The sequence below is a fragment of the Stegostoma tigrinum genome, chromosome 33 (genome assembly GCF_030684315.1).
Source record: "Stegostoma tigrinum isolate sSteTig4 chromosome 33, sSteTig4.hap1, whole genome shotgun sequence".
NCBI classification, from domain to species: Eukaryota; Metazoa; Chordata; class Chondrichthyes; order Orectolobiformes; family Stegostomatidae; genus Stegostoma; species Stegostoma tigrinum.
Genome location: NC_081386.1, coordinates 15,928,300 through 15,952,413, shown reverse-complemented (window position 1 = coordinate 15,952,413; position 24,114 = coordinate 15,928,300). Strand labels below are relative to the sequence as shown.

Genomic DNA, 24,114 nt, shown 5'->3' with positions numbered 1-24,114 from the left:
AATTTTTGCTCACTTATTCAATGCATCCATATCCCCTTCCTTCCTCGTCACAATATGCCCTCCTACCTGTTTTTGTACAGTCAACTAATTTGCATCGATGAAATTTGCATAGATGACACTCTGCCTCTCCCTCTGAGACATAAATATAGATAGCAAATGATTGAGGCCCTAGGACTGTTTCTAGCAATACTACACTAATTACATCTTTCCAAACTGAAACACAGACCCATTATTCCCAACTTTGGCCATCACACAGAAGATAATCTTCAATCCAGGTTAATACATTACTTCCATACAATGTGTTCTTATATTGTGCAGTAACCTTTTATGTGACACCTTGTCAAATGTCTTCTAGAAATCCAAATACACTATATCTACCAGCTGCCCTTTATCAGCACTGTTTTTATATCCAGAAAATTTGTCAAACATGATTTCCCTTTCACAAAACCATTTTGACTTTGTTTGATTGTACAAACCTTTTCCAAATGTCTTTTTTTTCCCCTTAATAATGGATTCCAGTATTTTCCCAATGACAAATGTTAGATGGACTGGGCAATTGTCCCCTGCTTTGTGTGTCCCTTCTTTCTTGAATAGGGCATCGCCTCAATAGCTTTCCAATCTACTGGAACATCTTAGAATTCACAGTTGTAGAATATTTCAACCAATGTCTCTACTATCTCTGCAGCCATTTCCTTTGAAATCCTTGGTTGCAAGAAATCAGATCCTGGTGTTTTGTCTGCCTTTAGTCACATTAGTTTGTTAAATGCTTTGTCCCTCATGTTATGAAATCTTTCCTCCCATGAGCACCTTATTTATCTCATATCTTTGGGATTTTTAAGTGCCCTCCACCAGGGGTACCAATATAAAGTATGTTTAAATTATTTGCTATTTTTATGTTCCCAATTATTAATTTCTAGAGTTGCACCCTCCAAGGGTTCCACTTTTCCTCATCTAATCTCTGTTTTTATGTACCTTTAGAAACTCTTGGTGTTTGCTTTTACATTTCTGGCTGATTTATTTTCATACTAAATTTTGTCTCTTTTTTATGCTCCTGGTTCCTAAAAGTAACCCCAATCCTCTAGCCCATCACTCGATGTCACCAGTTTGTATGCCATACTTTTTGATTGATTGGATACTCTCCTTATCTTTGTGCTCAAACAAGTGGATGTGTTTTTAACAAATTAACCTAATTGTCATTTGATATTCCGATTTGTCTCCAAAATTAGATGTACTCTTTTCCATGAAAGACTGACTTAATAGGAGATTTATATATTTGTTAAGAGGAGTGAGGCAATGACCAACAAAATATTTTTTGAGCTGCAGGCAATTTGGACTTCAGTGCAATGAATGTTATTATAATACACATCAATATATTAATCCTGCCTTTGATTAGGTCAGATATATTTAAACTATGGTCCCTGGGTCATATGTAGCTCTTAAATCTTTTCTATTAGACTGCAACCCCATTCTTTACCAGGCCTCCCCATCCATTGCTTTTCCTGTTTCATCACAGGTTTTACTCATATTAAACACTCAGTAGCCAGGACAAATCGTTTTGCATTAGTGTTAAGTAAATATAAGGAAAAATCTGCTAAATATGCTTTAAATTATTTTTATGCCACTAGTATCATGTGTTCGAATTTCACAGGACCAAGGTGGCACTCATTGCTGCTTTCCCATTGATGGATAAATTTTAAATCCATCAACGAAGGAGCAGCAGTTGGAGCACAGCTTTCCAAATCTCTAGTTGCACTGAAGTGAAACAAAGAATGCCAGAGACAGTTATAAATAAAAACTGTATCCTGTACAGACAGTATTCCTTAAGGCTTTCCAAACTACTAATTTAAAAGTAAGAGGTGCTAAGATAATCTTTAACCGTTTTTCAGCAAAATCTTGGCTGAACTTGTCATCCTCAGCAATTCTCAAATTACTGCACTAATCACACAGGCCATACTCTCTCTTGCCTGAATGGAACCATGCAAGATTGTCCCAATGAAGGCTATATATTTAACTTTCTCAGCCCTGTTTAGCCATTGTTTGGTATCTTCCCAATGAATAAGTGGGACTGGGAATTCACAGGAATTGATGATTAAATCTGTGTCCCACTGTGGTAGTTGATCCAATATGTCACTGTTCACTTAATATGACCTGTTTTTAAGGAGGGAACTATTGTGCAATTATTTCCAGGTTTAAAGTGATCAAGTGAGTGTGTGCCTTGCAAATAAATTGATTTTTTCTAACTCTAGATTAAAATTGTCACAAAATTTCAATTTACTGCTCTCCCTTAAAAGCACATCGTTATTTCAACTTACTTTTAATTAAATGTTACTTAGAGAAATGCATAGGATTAGCACAGTATATAGTATCCAATCACAGTATCATCATCATGCATGCTATAAAGCAAAAAAGTGTTACATTGAGCATAAAAAGTAGCTATTTCTGAAATATTGCAATGTAACTCAAAGCAGGCATGATTTAAGAACAAACCCCAAATTACTTTACAACTTAAATGTTGTATAACTGGAAGGCATGGAAATGAATCCTGACGATGTATTTCTAATTGTCCTTGCGTACTTCCTCAAATGTAAAATATTTAAATTAATGCATTAATATCCAAGCTTAAAGAGCCATCTGTCCAAGCAGTGCATGCGGAATATAAACTAAAGTAGTTTCACCTGACTGTTCCTGGCCCACATCCCCCTAAACCTTTCCTTTTCAAGGACTTATCCAAATGTCTTTCAAACATTGTAATTGTACCCACATTCACCACTTTCTCAGGAAATTCATTCCACATGCAAACCAACCCCTTGAGTAAAAAATTTTCCCCTCATGTCTTTTATAAATCTTTCTCCTGTCATCTTAAAAATATGCCCCCTACTTTTGAAAGGCCCCATCCTTGCACACCATTATAAAGCATTAGGATGTACATCCCTAATGAAGTCTGGTTTCTATCAAGTTATCAGCAGACGAAAAAGTAGTCAGACTGAAATGGTCCCTGCTACTTTGTATATTTCTTAAAGAACGATTACAAATTATTGATAACAGTTTTTGGAAAAGGGACTGATCCAGGCATGACCATATCTAGTTGGGCATTAAAAATAACTGAGGAGAAGGATAATTGTTGAGAAAACCCAATTAGAAAATCACATCAGTGCATATTAATCAAGATTAGTCACTGCCAGGCAATCTACATCAATATGACAACCTGTATTGTGCGTGAAAATAATTCAAGAAATAAGAAACAATCAGTGAAATACTCTGATAGGTTATGTAAGTTTTTTTTAAACTGGTAGCCATTATTTCTCTCAGACTACTAACAAAGTCTACCATACTACCAACCTTTACAAAAAACTATATAGGATTAATTAAGAGGCATTGAGAACTGCCAATGCTGGAGTCAGAGATAACACAGTGTGGAGCTGGAGGAACACAGCAGGCCAGAGAGCGTCAGGGGAGCAGGAAAGCTGACGTTTCGGGTCTGAAATTTCTGATGAAGGGTCTAGAACCGAAATGTCAGCTTTCCTGCTCCTCTGATGCTGCTTGGCCTGCTGTGTTCATCCAGCTCTACACCATGTTATCCCTTTGAACAGGGGTCTTTAACCCTGACAATTTGAGGCTACGTTTCCCCTTCCTATCTTGAACTTCAGCTCAAAATGACAGCACTAAACAATATGGAAGTGAAAAAGAAAAAGGTTTACAGCACCACTGTGTTACAAAATATGATTAAAGTTTTGATATGAAATGCAGTGCACAAATTGCAATCTGTTTCTTGGGTTTTTGAAATAGTCGACACTCAACAAGTGGACATATGATACAGAAACAGTGAAAACTTTACCTTGTCAATTTCTTTCCCTTATTTGCTGAACTTGGTCTGCTTCGTTGTGTGCTTTTCAATCCAACCTTATTTCTGTTCTGAAACACATAAGAGAAATATAACTACAATTATTTTCACTTAATGACTCCAAATTCAATGTGTATCTTGCCTTATGCATTACAAATTTCTTCTTTCGTGTTTGTTATTATGTTCATTATTGGGGTGTGTCACTCAGCTTTTTATCTATCCATACTTGTCCTTGAAAATGTGGTGGTGACCCATCTTTTGAAATCACTGATTCTGGAGCTGGTACACACACAGGAGGAAATTTCACAATGTTGATTGTTGATAGTATTTCAAGGGTAAATTAACCAAATACATCAAATAATACTTACAAGGCCCACTGGGAATTCTCCTTTAACAGAAACTGATGAACATTAAGTGGCATATGGGATACTTGCCTTTATTAATGGAGGCAGGGAGATTATAAAACATCGGTTAGGCCACAACTAACAGTACCGTGTACAGTTCTGGAATCTACATTAGAGAAAGGATGTGATTGCGCGGAGAGGGTGCAGAGAAGATTTACCAGGGTGTTGTCTCGGTTTGAGAGTTTTAGTTATGAAGTGGTTGGATAAATTAGAGTTGCTTTCCTTGGAGCAGAGGAGATTTCCAAGGTAGGACAGTTTAGAAACTACAGAGAATTCAGTAGTCTAAGAAATCAAAGAGCTGAATTTTCCTATTTTCAGTTAAAGTACTTGTCAAGTGAGATTTATGGGACCCGATCTACCATGGCTCACAGTGACTTTTCCTATGCAAACATCCGCTCTTCACTTAACTGATTATGGAACCAGGCATTCTGGCACCCTTCTCAAGCAATCATGTGGTTGTAGAGGCTGATGTGCCTATCACCGATCATGCCGACTGTACCATGTTTAAAGTCCACCTGCAAGTTTGTAAGCCAGGACTGGCCTTCACAATTTGGTGCCTAGCTGTTGTTAGTCAGTGCCCAGAAAGTAAAGCTTGCTCCCCACAAGGTGTACAAGAACCTGGAGGTGATTGTGGTAAGGAAGGCAGGTCTTTTTCCTGTTGACTGCCAGATCCAGCCAGTCTGGGCCAGATAGCAAATCAGGTCAATGTTGTGTCCAAGGTTAAAAGGAATGCCCAGCTACACAGGAAGAAATTGAATGATCTTCAGTGCTTTGCAGGTCCCACCATTTTCTCTGCTATCTCACATACACAGTGCCACCACTCACTTGAACTCTGCCAAAGCGCACACATCTCATAGCTCATGGACTACGACTCAGTCAATGATACATTGCATGCGTCATTTCCACTCAATAGTTCTTACCTCTGGGCAATTAGGGATGGTTAATAAATGCTGGTCTAGCCAATGATGTCCACATCCCATGAATTAACAAAAGAAAAAAGCCTCATCCTCCCAAACTACTGACTCTTTCTGCCCTGTACTCTTTCAGTGGGAACACTTCACCACCTCTCCTGTTCCTGGACAAGCAATCGACAAGCTCCTGCCTACAAGCACACATTCTGACTCGCATGTTGAGAATTCACACCTATTAGCTTTTGAGGGAAAGAGAGGGAAATTAAAGTCCCATTTAAATAAGCTGAGGCTTTAATGAAATACAAATGCATGGAAGTAAGGTTGTTACTGCTCAATGGCAAAATTTTGAAGTCGTCATTTAAAGCTTAAGGCAAAAATCAGAAAAAGAATTCTTCATTTTGAAATTTTGATTTTTTTCATACATTCATGAGATGTGGGCATCTTAGGCTAGATCAACATTTATTGTTCATCCTTAATTGCAAATTAAGACACAGTGCAATGGATCTGACTCACATGTTGGCCAGATCACATAAGGATGGCAGTTTCCTCTAATTAGAGAGGGGAAGTTTAGGAAAAATGTGGGCTTACAAAGCAAGAGGATATGGTAGATTCACAAGGCAGTTATTTGGCTAGCGATACTCAAGGTGGAACAGGAAAGGACAGAGTGTACAAACATTGAAAAACAATAGCGCTAAATAGGAAAAACAGCAGCAAATTGGGTCAAAGAATGTAAAAAATGGTAAAAAGATAAAATTAATACACCTTTACCTGAATGTGCATTTTGAGCCAAGATGAACGAATCAATGGTGCAATAAAAGGCAAAAGGCTATGATTGTATAACCATCAAGGAGACATGGTTACAAAGAGATCAAAGCTGGGAATTAAATATTCAAGGGCACGAGACTTTTCTAAAGCACACACAGAAAGGAAAGAGTGGTTGGATAGTAGTGTTAGTACAAGATGGATCAAGTACAATTGCAAGAACTGACGTAGGATTATAAAATGTAGAATCCATATGGTGAAAGAAAGAAATAACAAGGGAAAGAAGATACTGCTAATAGTAGTCTATCGGTCCCCTAACAGTAGCTTTTTGGTAGGACTGAGAATAAATCAAGGTATAATGAGGACAGGCAAAAAGGCAGTACATTAATCATGGATAACTTTATTCTTCATGTAGATTGGGACAGTCATGAAGAATAATATGTAAAGTACATTTGGGACAATTTCATAGAACAATAAGCCACAGATCCAACCATGGTTCTTTTGGATCTTGTGATGCGCAAGAAGGTAGGTTTAGTAAATTAGGCCAGAGTTAAAGATTCTCTAGGAAATAGTGAATGTATATGGTAGAATTTAACATTCAATTTGAGAGGGAGGAACTTGGTCAAAAACAATGCTAAGTTTAAATAAGGAAAATCTCAAAGGAGCAGGGTCAGAATTAGCTGGAGTGGATTTGGAAAGTGGTTTAGCAACAAAGATAGTTAAGGAAACATGGCAGATGTTTAAGAAAATAGTTCATAGTTCACAGTAAAGATATATCCCTATAAGAAAGAATGACAAGAGGAAGGGGATAAGTCAGTCACAGTTGACTGATCATGGAAGTTAAAGGTAGCATCAAATTGAAAGAGAAAAAAATACGATATGCCAAAGATTTGTGGTGAGCTAAAGGATTGCAAATGTTTTTAAAACAAATAAAGGACAACCAAAAAAGTTATAAAGAGGCAGAAGATGCATTGTAAGGGTAAACGTATGGATGATGGGATAGTGTAAGGGGACGGGCTTAGATTAGTTCACAGGTCGGCGCAACATCGAGGGCCTGTTCTGCCCTGTATTGTTCTATGTTCTATGTTCTAAACATGTAAGTAGTACTAAGATGCAAAGCAAAGGTGTCAATAAAAGGAAGAGAGAGGCCAAAGTTAACATGTTCTCTAAGGGGCCTAAGGCTGAAAAATAATTATGGGGGAACCAGAAATGGCAGAAGAGTTGAATTAATACATTGTGTCGGTCTTCACAGTAGAAAACACTAATAGCTGTCCAAAATAACTAAATGATCAAGGGGCACTTGGAGGAGAGAAATAATTATAATTATCACTAGAGAAAAAGTACAAGGGAAATTAATGGGGCTAAAAGTCAATAAGTTCACTGGGTCCAATGGGATGCATCCTAAGACAAGGAAAGAAATAGGTACAGAGATAATGGCTGCACTGGTAATAATCTTCCAAGAATCCATAGATTCTGGAAAAGTTCCAAAGGATTGGAAACTGCCAATAAACGTTTTTTTTTAAAGAGGGAAGGAGCCTAAAAACAGATAGCTATGGACCAGTTAGCTTTAATGGGAAATTATGAGAGTCTATTATAAAAAGATATAATAGCAGCATTTACAAATACATAACATAATCAAGCAGAGTCAGCATGGCTTCACAATGGAAAATTATGTAGACAAATTTACTGGAATTTTCTAAAAAGTAGAATAGACAAAGAAAAAGCAGTGGATGTAACATATTTGGATTTTCAGAAGGCATTAATAAGGTACCACACATTAGGATACTTAATAAGATACAAGTCCACGGTGATCGAGATAGTGTACTGACACGGATGGAGGCCTGCTAACTAATAGAAGACAGGGTTGAGAATAAGCAGGGCATTTTCGGGATAGCATCCTGTAGCCTGTAGAATGCCACAGTAATCAGTGCTGTGACCACAATTACATATAACATATATTAATAACTTGGATGGGGAAAATCAATACAATATAGCCAAGCTTGTAGATGACCCATAAATAAATAGAAAACCAAGCAGTGAAGATGACTTAGAGTCTGCAAAGTGATATAGACAGATTAAATGAGTGGCGAAAAGCATGGTAGATGGAATATAATGTTGGAAAGTGTAAGGTTATACACTTTAGCAGAAAGAATAGAGGAACTGAACATCATCTAAATGGAGAAAGATTGTAGATAGCTGCAGCACAGAGAGATTTGGGCGACCTCGTGCATAAATCTCAAAAGCTAGCATCCCAAGTTCAGCAGATAATACATGATGCAAATGGAATGTTGGTCTTTATTTCAAAGGGAATAAGATATTAAAATAGGGAGGTCTTGCTAAAACTATACAAGGCACTAGTCAGACCACAGCTGAAATACTGTGAACAGTTTTGATTCCTTTATCGAAGCAAAAATGTACTTGCACTAGAGGAATAGCTCCTTACCTCCAGAGTTAGGGACATCTCAGACCTTATAAGTAGAATAAGCATCAGAAAAAGCTCAGCAAACATTTATGTTAATACCTTTGTTATTTTAGTTTCAAACGATACTCCATCAGAAGGAACTAATTCTCTGGAAAATAAAACAATATACAAATATATATTTTGATTTTGGTTCAGGTGCTGTATTATAGGTACACAATCATTCAAATATCAAGCAACCATAAGTCATGACTCATTCTCCTAGATGTCATCTTGCACAAGAAGAACTTTACTAAATGCAAACAGGCACATTATAGTAATGCATATATTAACTATAACTTTTGAGTATTGTAGTAATTAAATATCTCAAGCACTTCACTGTTGACTTTAAGATCAGTGTCTATTTATGAATTTATGCTTTTGCATCATTTCAGTTCACTTTCCTTGAATTGGAGAGTTTAGTTAGGTCAAACCTTTATTCATAAGTTGCACACAATTTGGAAGTTAAGTCCTATGTCTCAGGAGATTGCAGAAAACCAGATGGTGTTTTTTTCTTTCAGATGTCACCTCCTATTAACTGTACATAAAACAGCACTTCTTATCTCAGAAGATCTCATCTAAAGTCAAATCTGTGTGATGAGCAGTCTTCAAAGACAGAATGCCAGAGAAAGTATATATTAGAAAAGGAATTGATAGAAATTCTGCTAAAATTAATTTTTTGGGGAGTTGGTTGTGTTTTCTTCCTCCTCATTTTCCTTTCCTGGGTCTGGCAACATATCCACAGCTGTGTCCTGGAGGCATGGTACTGGGATATTTCAATGCTTTCAACAGCTCTGCAATCAGTCACTCTACAATGTGAAACAGCAGATGTGATAAGTCTTCCTGAAATTTCCCTGTTTTATTATGATCAAACATTGAGCCTTTGCCAGACAAATACAAGAGCAATCAGTAACTCAAATGTTACTGCAGAATAGGCATAAAGTCTTTACTTCAACACTGTAAACTGTAATTCAACTGCACCAAATACCTGGGGCTTTTTCAATGGCACAGCAATTATTTATGTAAATTGATTGTCGGTTCATGAAAACTACACTAAATGTTATGATTTAAAGGCAATATTAGGTCACATTGTTGTTCTACTAGTTCTTCCCACACAAAAAGTAACCTGCCATTGTCAAGCAATATTAGAACACATACTGGTCAAATAAATCTGTAATAAAATTGAAAATCCTGTAAATGCTCAGCAGTTCTGACAAATGGCATGGATTTAATGCAGCCCACTGCAGTGGAAGACATAGTGGCCAGACCCACTTAACCATGGGAGAGGGCCTACAACAGTCTCCCTGATAAAGTAGGAGGCCAGAAGCACCTGACAAAGATCTACTGGCTGCTGACAGTGGGATGATAATAAGGTTCATTAATGATGGCACAGCTTTGATTGGCCCTCAGTGGGCAGGACTTCTGCCATGGGGGTCCTTAAGTGTGGGGGAGGCCTGATGATTGCTACCTAAGTGACTGAACAGCACTTGATTCTTTGGGCCTCCCACTCCTGAACTGATTGTTGTTCCTCAATGGTTCTCTGCCCAGTGGGGAATACCTCTGTTAGCTGACAAAAACTCAGCTCGTGTGTGGAAACAGAAACAGAATTAATGTTTCGGGTGGATGGCCTTTCACTAGAACATTTTACTATTTTAACATAAACCAATTCTTGTGGTGATAATAAATGCAAGGCCGTTAACAGCTTAAAAACAGCGTGCTATCATATATCAAAATCCTTATGTTATTCATAATTAAAAACTAAGTTGGCTGGGTCTGTATAATTTTATGACATGTTGATGGAGAAATTTGGTGCAAGAAATTTGCATGTAACAAAGTATCCGATGTAAGATAAGAAAATGTGACCCAGACAGTGCAGCAAACCACAAGTGAGACATATTGTTTTTATAGAATTGGGTGAGTCAGAGATGGAAGAAAGGTAGTTGGAGAGAGTAAGGAAATGACAGAAATACTACACAAAAAATCTGCTTCAGTTATCAGAGAGTGGAAATTGAGACTATTGATATATATGAGGTGGGTGTAGAAAAATTCATGGAGTCTATTAATCAGAGATGGCATAATTAAAGAAATGACTCAAATCTAAGGTAGACACTCCCCAAGAGGAAAGTGCTGCATTTGTAAAAGAATCCAATTTAAGTGGTAACTGGGTGTTAGGTGTAATTTTTAGTCTAATATTAAAAAATGATTCAAAAACCGTAGAAGAGATGGGAGAATTGGATTATTGGAGAGGTATTAAGGATGAAGGGCTATGCTTATGAAGGTTTGAGATATGACAATGTTCCAGAATTGATTCTTAGTTTATGGCAAGTTAATTGATCTTAGCTGAACTGAGTGAGGTAAAAGTTTATTTAGCTTCAAAGTCCCCATTTCAGAAAGAAAAATACTTTGCTAGAGTTTCCAACTGTCCAGGGATTTCCTGCTAGAAGAGCATATATGGATGTTGGAAAAGGTTTGGTTCTACTGTTACGATCCATAATCATAAAATTTGATGGCATTTCAATGTTCAGGCTGACAGAGCAAGAAAGACCATTTCGCAAGATGTCAGATCATTTGACATCACTAACATTTTTGGAACAGTAACCTCATATCAGTCACATCCATACGAGTAAGGGAAGAAAACTAGAAGAGGCTGGAGTGTGCTTATTAAATGTGTCTGTGGAATTTTACTGTTCATTTCAATCAGAAAAATCCTAGGTCAAAGTTAATGATCTCAGTCAAGTATTATGGGGGTCACAAAAAAATGGTTTCAGTACTGCCAGACTAACATGGAGATACATAGATAAGTCAGCTCTATGCCATTATTGAAAAAGAGTATTAAAAGCCACTGAACTTCAGCAGAGTCAATTTCAGGAAAAGTAGTATCTTAAGTATATTTATTTCAACGCCTACACACATAATTAGCTCTGAAAAGTTTTACTGGTCAACAGTGACAAGTAGAAGACAATCTAAATAACAAAATTAGTGTCACAAAGTAAATGTCAGTTGATAGGCCAAAGCTCTGGCTTTAGATATATCATAAAAAGTTAACAGGAGTACAATTTGATGTTCAGTATGGCATACAGTGCAGAAACATAGTAAACAGGAAGAGGAGAAGGCCATACGAACCTTTGATCCTGTTCTGCCATTCAATACAATCTTGATTGATCATCCTACTCAGTACCCTGTTCCCACTTTCACCCCATAGCTTTTAGCCTTCAACCCTTTGGTCTATATCTAATTTGTTCTTTTAAAGATTTTAACAAAGAACTGTCCTGTAGAATGCATTTTTTTTAAAAATGTTATTAAACTTAAAGGGTTAAAAACAACCATCCTTTTTGAAGGACTGGCTGATGCAATGAAATAGTGATGAGATCAAAGGGGAGGAAGTTCTGAAAATACAGCAAGAATTGAAAACTAGAATTCAGACATTAAGAAATAACTTCCCACTTTTCCCCTTAAGTTTTAAACAACAACTTCGGAAACTCACTGTTTAGCGGTGACCACCTTATTTCCATATATTTCTATCTCATCTTTAGCCCAATATGTCTCATTTCTATAAGACTTCCAATTCAACTCTCCTTCTCAGATATTCATCAAACTGTCTCCACCACATGTGCTTTACAAACATTGTCCTCCCTCAGCTTTCATTCACTCAAATTAAAATTGGCAAACCACAGCATCATATGTTCTCCTGGTTGAACATCTCACCCCTTCAGAACTTCATTTTAGAACTCAGGAACTATTATGATTTGCAGGAGTCTGTAAAGTTGCTCTAGCACAGGGGAACACACGCATCTCATGCACCTACACAGGATGCATTCATTTCTTACTACTCATTCTGCACTCACTTGGAGGCTGCCAGACTCTGCATTGAATTTTAGCAGATAGGCTCTTCAGTTCTAAGTTATAGGCTGCTCGCTTCCGTGTCTTGCATTGCTTTTAGAGCTGAGTGATAGGCAGGCAACTTGTCATATTTCACAGTACTGGACAGTCAATGGTGTATATGTTATTGCACAATACCATAGTGCATCAAAGTCACACCTCCTGTACGTGCCAAAAGCTTATGCAGCAAATATGCTAGATGTGTTTCAATAAAATGGCCATGTCTGAATGTCAAAGGGAAGCAGTCCTTACTGGGGTTAAAGGGGACTGCAGTCAGTCAGATGTACTGTGGATTGGGATTGGGCCATGATCAGCACTGGAACTACATGCAGATCAGTCGGTTGCTCTGGAGACATCATTCTGGAGGTTACATTATATTCAGTCAGGCTGTCCTACCCAGTCACGTCTTGGAGTGAATCCCAGTTAACCCTAGAGATCTAGGCAATGATAGTCTGAGGGGTTGTCAAGAAGTAGTCCATGGAGTGAAGAAGAAAATGGGAATCTCGGGTCAGTGGATAGGGTTTACTGAACAGGCTTGCTGAGAGAGTGATTACAGTGAAAAGCAGCAATTCAGGTTATATTGGCGTGATCTCAAAGAGCATACGAGAGGACGTGGAGATCCACGAGTGGGAGTTTTCACAAACTACAATCATTCATATCGCCATATAAAAATGTACAGCCAACAAAGGCAAAGGCAGTTCACAAAGCCAGGGTCTCTGGGCATGGAGGGTTAAATTGGGAACATTAATGGTTATATAAAGGGCTAAGTGACAACGAAGGGAGGCTGAAAGGTCATCAAGGACACTGGTCAGCAATACAAAAAGAAACATGGAGAATAGAAGAAGCAATTTCCATCTCAGGCAGAACATTCAAGTCACTCACAAGACTCAAGTTGAAACCTTGCGAATGTCAACTTATACTGAACTACATAATATGGCTGTCACTGCATACAGAGTAGGCAGAGTAAATTACTTTTTTCTGGGAGTAAGGTTAGTTGTTTGAATTGGCCCTGTTAGGTAAAATTGCATTAACGGTTCCTCCACTGATTGAATAACAGTACCCCTGGAATGTCATGTGAATCAACAATGACATATACAAACTTGGCCACACTGCAAAAGCCTTCTCATTAAAATTACAGGAGTGGCAGAAAATTGAAGCATCACCCCAGGACCTAGTGATGCTACAACACAAATGAGTGCAGCTCAAAAAAATGGTAAACCACACTGACAGATCCAACCCCACCACCATCACCACCATCAAAGTGCCCTTCATCAGCAGGTCTTTCCTTTTCCATGAATGTACAATATATATTTTGACGATTATACAGTTGACACTAATTACCTGCTTGTCATGTCAAAGCTAATGTAATCAGGCAAGATAACTTTAAAGTGTCACCAAAGTATGACATTTTTTGAAACACTACTTCATAGCTAGTGGAATATAATGCTTTAGAGTTGGCACATTCACACACTGAACTGTAAACAGTGTCATAGAGCTGTACAGTAGGAAACAGACCCTTGGGTCCAACTCATTCATGCCAACCAGATATCCTACATTAATCTAGTGCCATTTGCCAGCTTGTGGCCCACAACCCTCTAAACTGTTCTTATTAACGTACCCATCCAGATGCCTTTGAAACATTGTAATTGTACCAGCCTCCACTACTTCCTCTGGCAGCTCATTCCATACACGCACGACACTGCGTTACAAAGTTGCCCCTTCGGTCACTTTTAAATCATTCCCCTCTCACCTTAAACCTATGCCCTCCAGTTTTGGACTCCACTACCCTTCCAATGCCCCTCATGATTTTATAAACTTTTAAAAGGTGACTTCTCAGTCTCCAACGCTCCAGGGAAAATAGCCCCAGCCTATTCTGTCTCTTCCTATAGCTCATTGCAAGGACATGGTATACAATGTGTAAAGGTGTCTCTTCTGGGAGAAACAAATGCTATCGTGGTGGCTTAGTGCCAGAATTCCTTGTTGAGCCCAAGAAGACAGACAGAACCTAACTGAAACACAGATAAACTAGTTTGGTTTGGACTTCCTTTATTGGGCTTATTTCGGTTGGTTGTAAGGTGTTGTTGAGTAAATGTTTTATCATGCATCTGATTGCACACTTGATTTGTTTGGGTGATTCCACCTCCAAATACCTGCAAATTACAGACTAAAAAAACACTCAGCACTAATATCACTTGGCACTTAGACTTGGTGAAATTTAAGGCTTTAATCAGTGTGTAGTGAACTCTCTTATGACAGGCAGTAAATTGAGAGAAATTCTTTTTGCCCTTCTATCATCAGTTAATTTCCAACAATTCAAAGCGTGTACATACTATTAAATTGTTCTGAAAAGCTTGAGCATCCTGTAGATAGCACTGAAACTGTGAGGCAGCACTTTGTGCAGCTTTCCTCAACAACCACTATACTATGAGAATCAGTGAATAGACATGTAAAAGCACATGCTAGGCCATGCTCCCCCTAAGCAGTGCTCAACATTTTATGCACATCAATTGGAATGCTGACATGACGTCGGACTTTAGAAGTTGCTGCGATGCAAAGATCTCAGTGGTCCACATGGAAGAGAAAGACTAAATGGAATTCTGCTCACAATCTTGAATGTCTTTGCGTTCCCTGGAAAAGTTCATGCATAGAAACAACATTTCTCAACAGAAACATGTGAAATTATGAAACTGATTTCACACTCTCACTCAGTGTGGCATTAGTGTGGAATGATACGAGCAGGCCAGGTACTAGCAAATTCCCTGACTATTGTCTTTAACATCAGTTTCCTCCACTTTAACGTGCAATGCATCGGCTGCAAACTTTAAAGTAAAGGTTCAAGGATTCCTGGTATCTGAGGCTATCTCAAGGCTATCTGAGACTATCAAATTCAGTTCCTTGTGAAAGATGACTATACTTGTCAATTGCAATTTCAAAGATGCTCCTCATCTCTCACATGAATCTCATATAACCACATCCTACAGTGATAATCATGACAGCAGATATTCTAACAGTACAAGTAAAGATATTCTAACGAAGTGTTGGCAACCTACAATGATGCAGCAGTCAAGTTACCTATGTCCTCAGTATACCTTCTTCTTCCTCTCCCTCCAACTATGTCTATATGCGGGCCTGGTGTCTGCAACTTGGGTTAGGGTCATCGAAGTCACAGTCAAGGATCCTTAATTTCTGAGGATATCAGCTGAAAACAGTCAGTTTCTTGGCAATGTGAGGTGTGTGATTGATTTACTTGTTAAAAATCATTTAGTTTTGGATTTTAACTTTGCCATATAGATTTTGTGTGTATTTGAGGGAGTTTAACAACTAACTTGTAAACATTTCTGTAGAATTGTTATTCATTTTAAAACACAGTATTAGAGAGAGATTTCCTGAAGAGTATGAGTTTTATTTACATTGGAAGAGTTTACAAGTGAACAAAGTAAACAGTAAACAGGATAGCATTTACAGAACTCTTGGTCGAAGCTCAACATGTAAAATAATTTCTCCTGAGAAAGGTTCAAGACTGTCAAAAAAAAGTGTAAGGAGGTTAGTTTAAAAGTTCCAGGTCACATGTGGTTAAAAATCTGAAGAGGTTATATGAAGCTGAGAAAATTTAGGCTCAGTTGTATGAGGGTTCTGGGAAAAGGCTCTCAGATTTTCAAGACAGGTGATTGAAGCTACAGTTAAATTAAGTCCTTTGAATGTGAATGAGAATGAAATTCTCTCTGGTGTGAGTAAAGATGTAAAGGTGTGTTGTAGAGTCATAGAGTTATATAGCATGGAAACAGATCCTTTGGTCCAAGCCGACCATAATCCCAAATTAAACAAGTCCCACATGCCTGCACTTGGCCCATATCCCTTCAAACGTATCTTTTTCATGTACTTATCCAAATATCTTTTAAATGTTATAACTATACCCACATCCACCATTTCCTTTGGAAGTTCATTCCACACACGAACAAGTCACTGCGTAAAACAGTTACCTCTTGTGTCTATTTTAAATCTTTCTCCTCTCACCCTAAAAATATGCCTCTAGTCTTGAAATCTCTCACCCTAGGGAAAAGACACCTGATACTCAACTTATCTATACCCATAATGATTTTATAAACCTCTATAAAGTCAACCCTCAACCTCCTACACTCCAGTGGAAAAAGTCCCAGCCTAAGCAGCCTTTCCATAAAACTCAAACTCTCCGTTCCCAGCAACATCCTCGTAAATCTTTTCTGAACTCTGCCTTAACATATCCTTCCTATCAAAAGGCAACCAGAACAGGACACTGTACTGCAGAAGAAGCCTCACCAATGCCGTACAACCTCAACATGACGTGCAATTTCCTATATTCAAAGGTCTGAGCAATGAAGGCAAGCAGGCCAAATGTCTTCTTAACCACCCATACGGGTGACACATACTTCAAACAATTATGTACTTGAACTCCTAGGTCTCTCTATTTTACAACACTACCCAAGGCCCTACTTTGTTTGTCCTTATTTGTCTAACCGAAACACAATGCCTCGCATTTATCGTAATTAAACTCCATCTGCCACTCCTCAGCTCATTGACCCAATTAATCGATCAAGATCTCTTTGTAATCTTCTGATTAATGAGATTGCATTTTTCCATGTGTTTCAAAATCTTTAAATTTGTGTTATAAATAGTTTGATTTATTCTATTTTACCTTGATTCCTTTTGGATAATAAACATGTTTTATTGTTAAACCCAAAACTGCAGAATTGTGTACTTGATCTAGTGAAAGACCACATTGTTAAAATTTTTTAAATGATCCATCAAGCCAGATTTCAGATAAATTTGATCTGTCCAATCAGGACATCAGATGAGATCATAACACTTGTCAGAGATGAGCAATGCTTGGCTTGTACAATTTCTTTCAATCTTGGAACGTCTAAAGGGCTGCTCATCTCTCACATGGATTTAATCGGGTCTGACAGCAACAAAGATCATTGAATCTATATTTACAAATATGCAAAATTATTTACAATTCTGTGTCACATGTACCATCCATTTGCCTTCTGTAAGCTTTTCTTTACCTCTTCCTTCATCTGTCTAAGTGCCATGCTGGCTTTTGCAGCTGACGCAGAGAGAGCCTACTCTGTATTTACTGCTGTTGGCCTAGAAGACTTGGGCATTCAACCCTGGGGCATTTGGGTTGAATACCCAGACATAGGCTCAACATTCTCAGCTATAACTTCTGCAAGCTTTGCGATCACAAGAAGAGAAGACTTGGATGGGTGTTCTGAGAGGAAGCCTCCGGGGTCGTATGCATGGACCCTCGCTAGCATCACTCAATCTCTCAGAGAAAAAGGAACACCTGGAGTAAGACCAAGATCCCTCATTCTCCTCTCACATAGCTACTGTTGCTGGATACCTAGGTCTAGTGTGATGGAGCGCAGTTGTGCGTATATCCTGTAGACAATAAGTGTTCTGGATCTAGGTCTTCATGACAGTCAACATGGAGACAGACAGATGCATGCATGCTGGAGTCAGTAACAGGATTGGTAACATCAATGGAGGCTTCCATCCTTTGATGCAGTTTACTGACTGCCTCTGGCAAACCTGCCTGCTGTTCCTGTGCCTATCTGTGCATTTGAGAAAATATTAATGGCTGAGACTATGAGATAGTTTTCTTCCTGGGGCTGAGCAGGTGCCTGGTCTTTTACAGTTGCCTGAGTTCCAGAGCCGGAACATTTTTTCTTTGACTAGCTGCAGAAGCCTGTCAGTGATGTCTTAGCCACAGTGTGGTCCCAAGTCTTATCTAGATAAAGTAACTACAGAGGTGACAGTCTCTACATTAGTGAAAGATGCTGGAATTTCCTCAGAGGGTTGAGCGTCTTCATCATCAGAGTTGAAGTTTAGGGTCTCTAGCTGCATAAGAGAGGGAATATGCTATGTTAGGAGGACAAAGTTTGACATTGTTAAGAATGAGTTGGTGTTAAGGGTGAGGAACAGTTGTGTAGCAGAGTACAATGAAGCCTACTGGGTTGATTGCCCCTTGAGGTCTCCCTAACCCCACATGAGTGGATGTGCATTCATCTGAACGAATCAAAGGAGGGATTAAGTAAAATGGAAGTAATGACTGAGTGGTGATGCAGGAACAGCAAAAGTGATGTAATTCCCTCAATAACTGAACAGGAAGTGCAGAGGGAAGGAAGTGTTGGTAGTTCGGAGAATAAGGTGGCTCACAGCAGTTAGGTGCACATGGTCTATGGAATAGTGAAACTTGTAGTCTACAAGGCTTGGTGAGAAATGTCTGCAATGACAGAGTTAGAGTGAGCAAAGATCCTGTGAGTGAGATAGTAGGGAGAAAATGCTGGGATTTGTAGGGCACACCAGATCATTGACCTTCTTCCCGCACTATTGTGTGTTCCTTTTAACCTCAGTCCCAGCACAGACTTCAGCTGTCATCTCAGTCCAAACTGACCGTACCTAGTTGTCAAGCCTCCTTTAGCAACCTACAGACAAAAGGCACTGCCTTCATCTCCACTACCCTGCTCACTAGTAGCTCCAGATCCCTATTAGTGAAGCTGGCATCTTACTTTTATGGGCAATTCTCTCTGTGCTAATGACGAGCACCAGTCTGACAGACACTTTCTGGTTGAAGAATTTGAAATTGTACGCAACTCTTCCTTAAATACAGCACCACAGTGTGAACACAGATACTGTCAGTGAACATTTCTGCCGTGTGCTTTCACAAGAATGTCATCATCATCCAAACGCATAAGGTGACAGCAGAAGATTGCATCAGAAAAGCTGCATCAAACAATGGCAGCATGGGCACATGACTTTCACTCAACAAACACTTGCACAAAAGGGGAACACCAAATCTGTTGTCTCCTCCAGAAATGCATCTAGACTAAGTAATGTGCATAGTTAGCGACAAAAATAACAGCAGATGCTGGAATCTAAGGGAGACAAATAGGAAGCTGGAAGGACACATCAAGCCAGGCAGCATCTGTAGGAAAGAAGCAGTCAGTGTTATGGGTATTACCTTTCATGAAGACCGGAGAATGGTATTACCCAAAATGTTGATTGCACCTTTCCTCCAGATGCTGCCTATCTTGCTGTGTTCTTCCAGCTTTCTGTTCATCTGCTTATGTAATGTGTGATGTATGTAATGGACAACGGATCCAAAGTGAATAATTTTCCTACCTTACTTATAAAACAGAATTGTTGGTGTAAAAAATGGGAGTAAAATATCATAATAAATTCGTTGAGAATTAAGTATATTTGACCTTGAGGATCATGGATATTTATGCATGTTTGCACTTTAGCTTGTTGGATTATTCCTTGATCAGGATGTCAAACTTGAAACTATCATTTTGTGTGACAAAACTTCACATGAAGAAAACATTTAAGGTACATTATTCCTGCACAAATAATCCTTTAACATTGTTCAACGAGTTACCTCATTTTCTCATTATTCATAGCAACTGTGCCAAGATGTGATGATGATTGAGACAGCATTTCTTCTTGCCCCTTCTAGACAAATAACCAAACAATCTTTTTAATCATTTAACAGGCAACAAAACATGAAGATAGTAATAAAGAACCACAAGACCTGAAGTTAAACTTGGATGTTATAAAAGTTAGAAAAAAACGAAAAGCAAATTCAATAAACACGAGTCCTGTAAAAACACACTTTCTGTTTAAAAGTGGAAGGAAAACATAGAAAGGATATTTTTCTTTAAAATACTACATTAAATCACAAAAATATAAAAGTATGTTGTCTTTTATATATCTATCAACATTGGGCTGTTGAAAAGGGAGATTTTAAACATACTGTATAATTCCAATAAAGACAAAACAATTAACAAATGTGCTTTCCAGTATCATTTATATCAATATTCATTATTAGGATATTCAGATACTTGCAACTGTCATTAAATTCAGAAATAGCGTCATTTAAAACCTCCAGTTTTCAGCTGTGGTTTTATGTAAAACCAGAAACAGGAAAGGGCAGTGGTCAGGGATACAAAAATAAAATCACAGCTGAAATAACACTGCTGTTAAAAATCTGATCAGTTTCTTCAGGGAAAACTTTCAATATTTTGCCAATCCTGTTGCTAAGTCAATCAATTAGGGATTTATAGCCCTTTACGTGATTACTTGCTCTCACTTCCTAAAACCAAGGCACCTATATTTTATGGGGAAAAAGGGGATTGGGCAGGCAAAATGGAAGGAGAGTCAGCCTGTCATGACAGAAGTTTTGCTTAAGGGAACCAAGTGAACACTGCTGCTATTCATGGCCCACCAATAGTGCTGGAGAAAATACCTATCAGTATCTAGACCCTTATGAAATACAGCAAGCAAGCACAAAATAAAAATCAGGATCCCAGCCTCAATGCGGCACCTAATTTAAGTATGATGAACTGTCCTTCCTCTTAAAATGGCAACAAGTTCACATGTGGCAGAATGGAAATGTGATTCAGCGTTTTACATAGTTTTAACACTCCAGCTATAGTGAGGGTAGAAATTTAATCACCTTCCTGCCAACTCTTTCGGTCTTATCTGGACATCCACCCAATAAAACTTTGAAAATCAGTAACTCACTGCAAAGGGAATAATCAGATCAATTTCACTTTCTGTTAATCAACAAAACAGCAGTTTGCAATAACATGTCTTTTGAAACCTGTCCTACAGTTGGACATATTTAGATGGTAATGCTATAATTCAGTTGTGAAAATATTCATTCATTATTTTCTCATTTTTCCATAATGGGCAGCACTTTGCAATACTGACATTTAAAAGACTCGTAATGACCAAGAAAATTATGCCCAGTATCCAGACCAATCTATATCCCTCAAGTAAAGGTCAGATTATTTGGTCATTAACATGATACATTTTATAGGAGTTTGTGCACTTAAATTACCTGCTACATCTTTTACATTTTAAGTGACTACACCTCAAAAGAACTTCTTTGGCTGTGAAGCACATAAAGGTGTTTAAAATGCAAGTCATTTTCTTTCTTTAATCAGAGATGTGAGCTTTAATCTCAATGTAAATTTGTGTTTGAATTTCCTATAGGAAGAATTTCAAATCAGATGTGCCATCCACTGGTTTGCTCAAAAACTGGCATCGTGCTTGCTATTGATTTGAGGTCATGTCCATGTAACTGCTGTGTCTTCTCCCATCAACTCGGAATAGGAGAAATTGGGAAAGAATATATCAGATAATGACAGTACCACAATTCAAAATAGTCTCCTTCTTGGTAACTAAACTTACCATAACTTCTTCAGCTTGGCGGACCAGATCAGCTGTTTTTGCTTCTAGTTCTGCATTTAATCTCCTAATTAAATACAAGTTTTTTTTAAGAAATTAAGTTAAACTATATATATACATATATATGTATGTATATTACACATGCACAGTGATTTTGTAGACCACAATGTTGGTCTTTATTGCAAGGAATTAACATTTTTTCATTCATTCACAGGATGAGAGCGGCGCTGGCTAGGTTGGCATTTATTGCCCAGATGCCAGTTAAGAGTCAACCACATGTAGTCCAGACCAGGTAAGGATGGCAGTTTCCTTCCCTGAAGTGCATTAGAGAAACAGATAAGTTTTTCTGACAATCGAAATGGTCATCTTGAGACTCTTATCTAAATTGTCACTGGATTTTCCACTATCTGCCGCGGAAGGATTCAAACCCAGGTGCTCAGAATGTTAAGATAATAAAATGTGAGGCTGGATGAACACAGCAGGCCATGCAGCATCTCAGGAGCACAAAAGCTGAAATCCCTCCCTATTTATTCCAGTTCCCTCTCCCCATCCCCCTCTCTGATGAAGGGTCTAGGCCCGAAACATCAGCTTTTGTGCTCCTGAGATGCTGCTTGGCCTGCTGTGTTCATCCAGCCTCACATTTTATTATCTTGGAATTCTCCAGCATCTGCAGTTCCCATTATCTCTGCTCAGAATGTTACTTGGGTCTTTGGATTATCAGTTCAGCAATAATACCATTAGGCCATCATCTCCATCTATTTTAAGAATAAAGAAGTCTTGAGACACAAGTACAGGGCTGTGGTGAGATCTCACCTGGAGTACTACACAAAGTTTTTGTCTTCATATTTCAGGAAGGCTTTACGATAGTCGATGTTCATGGCATTAATTCCTGCTGAATAAAATGGACTTATGCTCTCTGGAGTTTAAAAGTTTAAGAGGTGATTTCATTGAAATATAGAAGATTCTGGATTAAAGCTGTGGATGCTCTACTGTTGAATGTATTCAAAGCTGAGCGAGACAGATTTTTTGGTCTTTTAGGAAATCAAGGAAAATGGGGCCGAAAAGTGAAACTGTAGTCGAAGATTAACCATAATCATACTGAAAGGTAGAGAAATGGGCTACATAGTTGTCTGTCATTTCTTATATGTGATATATAGGTTAATATAGATGTTATTCATACTTGTATTCTTCTTCTTTAGCCAGCAAATCTCCTGCAGACACATTTCGTATTGAAGCTGATGAATGGAAGGCAGATTTAGCAGACATAGCTTTCTTTGTCTAGATTTAAAAGCAACTCAAATTAATTGTAACAGAATAAATTTTAAAGATATAACAGAACATTTTGTCATGTGAACAGCAAAAGAGTAGTTTGAATGAATGCAAAAATATATAATCATCATCATCATAGAATCCCTGCAGTGTGGAAACAGGCCCTTCAGTCCAACAGGTCCACATCGAGCCTCAAACATCCCACCCAGACCCATCCCCCTACAACCCACCTAATCCACAGAACCCTGAACAATATGGGCAATTTAGCATGGACAATCCACCCAGACTACACATCTTTGGATTGTGAGGGGAAATCAGAGCACCCAGTGGAAACCCACGCAGACATGGGGAAAGTGTGCAAACTTCATTCGGCCAGTCGCCCAAAGGAGGAATCAAGAACTAAAACAGAAGTGCTGGAAAAGCTCAGCAGGTCTGGCAGCATCTGTGAAGAAAAAATCAGAGTTAACATTTTGGGTGTGGTGAGCCTTCCTCAGGCTGCAATCAAACCTGGTTTCCTGATGCTGTGAGGCAGCAGTGCTAACCACTGAGCCACCTTACTGCATTCTGTAGCAGGTTCTTCTTCATACAAAATTAGTTCTGTTTTAGTTCCAGAAGTCAATCAGAAATCAGAGTGTAAGGCTTACTCTGCTCATAATGACAAATTATGATATAAACTTGTGACATCTGGCCCTTAAATCAAATTTGCTTCTTTTGCATTCCATATTCAAGAAATATATTTGTTTCTATTTCAGACCACTGTAAACTTTCTATATGTTTCAGCTTATTATTATTCGAATGAAGTGCACTCCACAGAAGGGTGCATTGATATTGAGTGAGCGATCATTTAAAAACAATCTGATTTCTACCAGAATGGGCCAAAGACGGGCCATGAACAGAAGCAGGCCGCGGGTGACATCCCTGCACAACATACAAGGCTTTACACAGCGAAGGCAGCTCTGGCCGGCCTCCCAGGCCCGCTGACCTCCCTTCCCCGGGAACTCTCCACAATGCCGTGACCCACTGCTCCCAGACCCCGCTTGCCCCTCACCGGGACCTCAGATTGCCGCTTTTCCATGGCGTCCCCCTGCTCTGGTTTCCAAGGCGACAGAAAACCTCGCGAGAGTTGCTGCTGGGGGCGGGGCCGATGCATGAGGCTGGACCCTTTCTGTTTTTCAGCCCACAGCCGCCAACATTGACAGACTGTCCCCACCCTCAATCCCTACCCACACTGACAGACTGTCCCCAACCTTAGCCCCAGCCCACACTGCGACTGTCCCCACTCACACTGACAGACTGTCCCCACCCTCAGCCCCAACCACACTGAGACTGCCGCCACCCACACTGAGACTGTTCCCACCC

General features: G+C 38.8%; 1 protein-coding gene across 7 annotated transcripts in view; it reads right to left on the bottom strand.

The window, feature by feature from the left end:
- Positions 1 to 23,872, bottom strand: part of tex9 (testis expressed 9) — a 128,776-nt gene extending 104,904 nt beyond the window's left edge. The window contains exons 1-6 of one of the 7 annotated variants that reach the window (XM_048562944.2): positions 23,804 to 23,872; positions 22,667 to 22,721; positions 21,490 to 21,553; positions 19,673 to 19,746; positions 8,440 to 8,488; positions 3,836 to 3,912 (exon numbers count right to left, since the gene is read on the bottom strand). In XM_048562944.2, the coding sequence (XP_048418901.1) occupies positions 3,836 to 3,912; positions 8,440 to 8,488; positions 19,673 to 19,746; positions 21,490 to 21,492 (203 nt within the window). In that variant the 5' untranslated portion in view covers positions 21,493 to 21,553; positions 22,667 to 22,721; positions 23,804 to 23,872. Of the gene's footprint in view, positions 1 to 3,835; positions 3,913 to 8,439; positions 8,489 to 19,672; positions 19,747 to 21,489; positions 21,554 to 22,666; positions 22,765 to 23,621; positions 23,661 to 23,686; positions 23,708 to 23,803 lie in introns of those variants that run through there. The other 6 variants (XM_048562941.1, XM_048562942.1, XM_048562946.1 and 3 more) reach the window with 6 other exon arrangements.
- Positions 23,873 to 24,114: the final 242 nt, after the last annotated feature.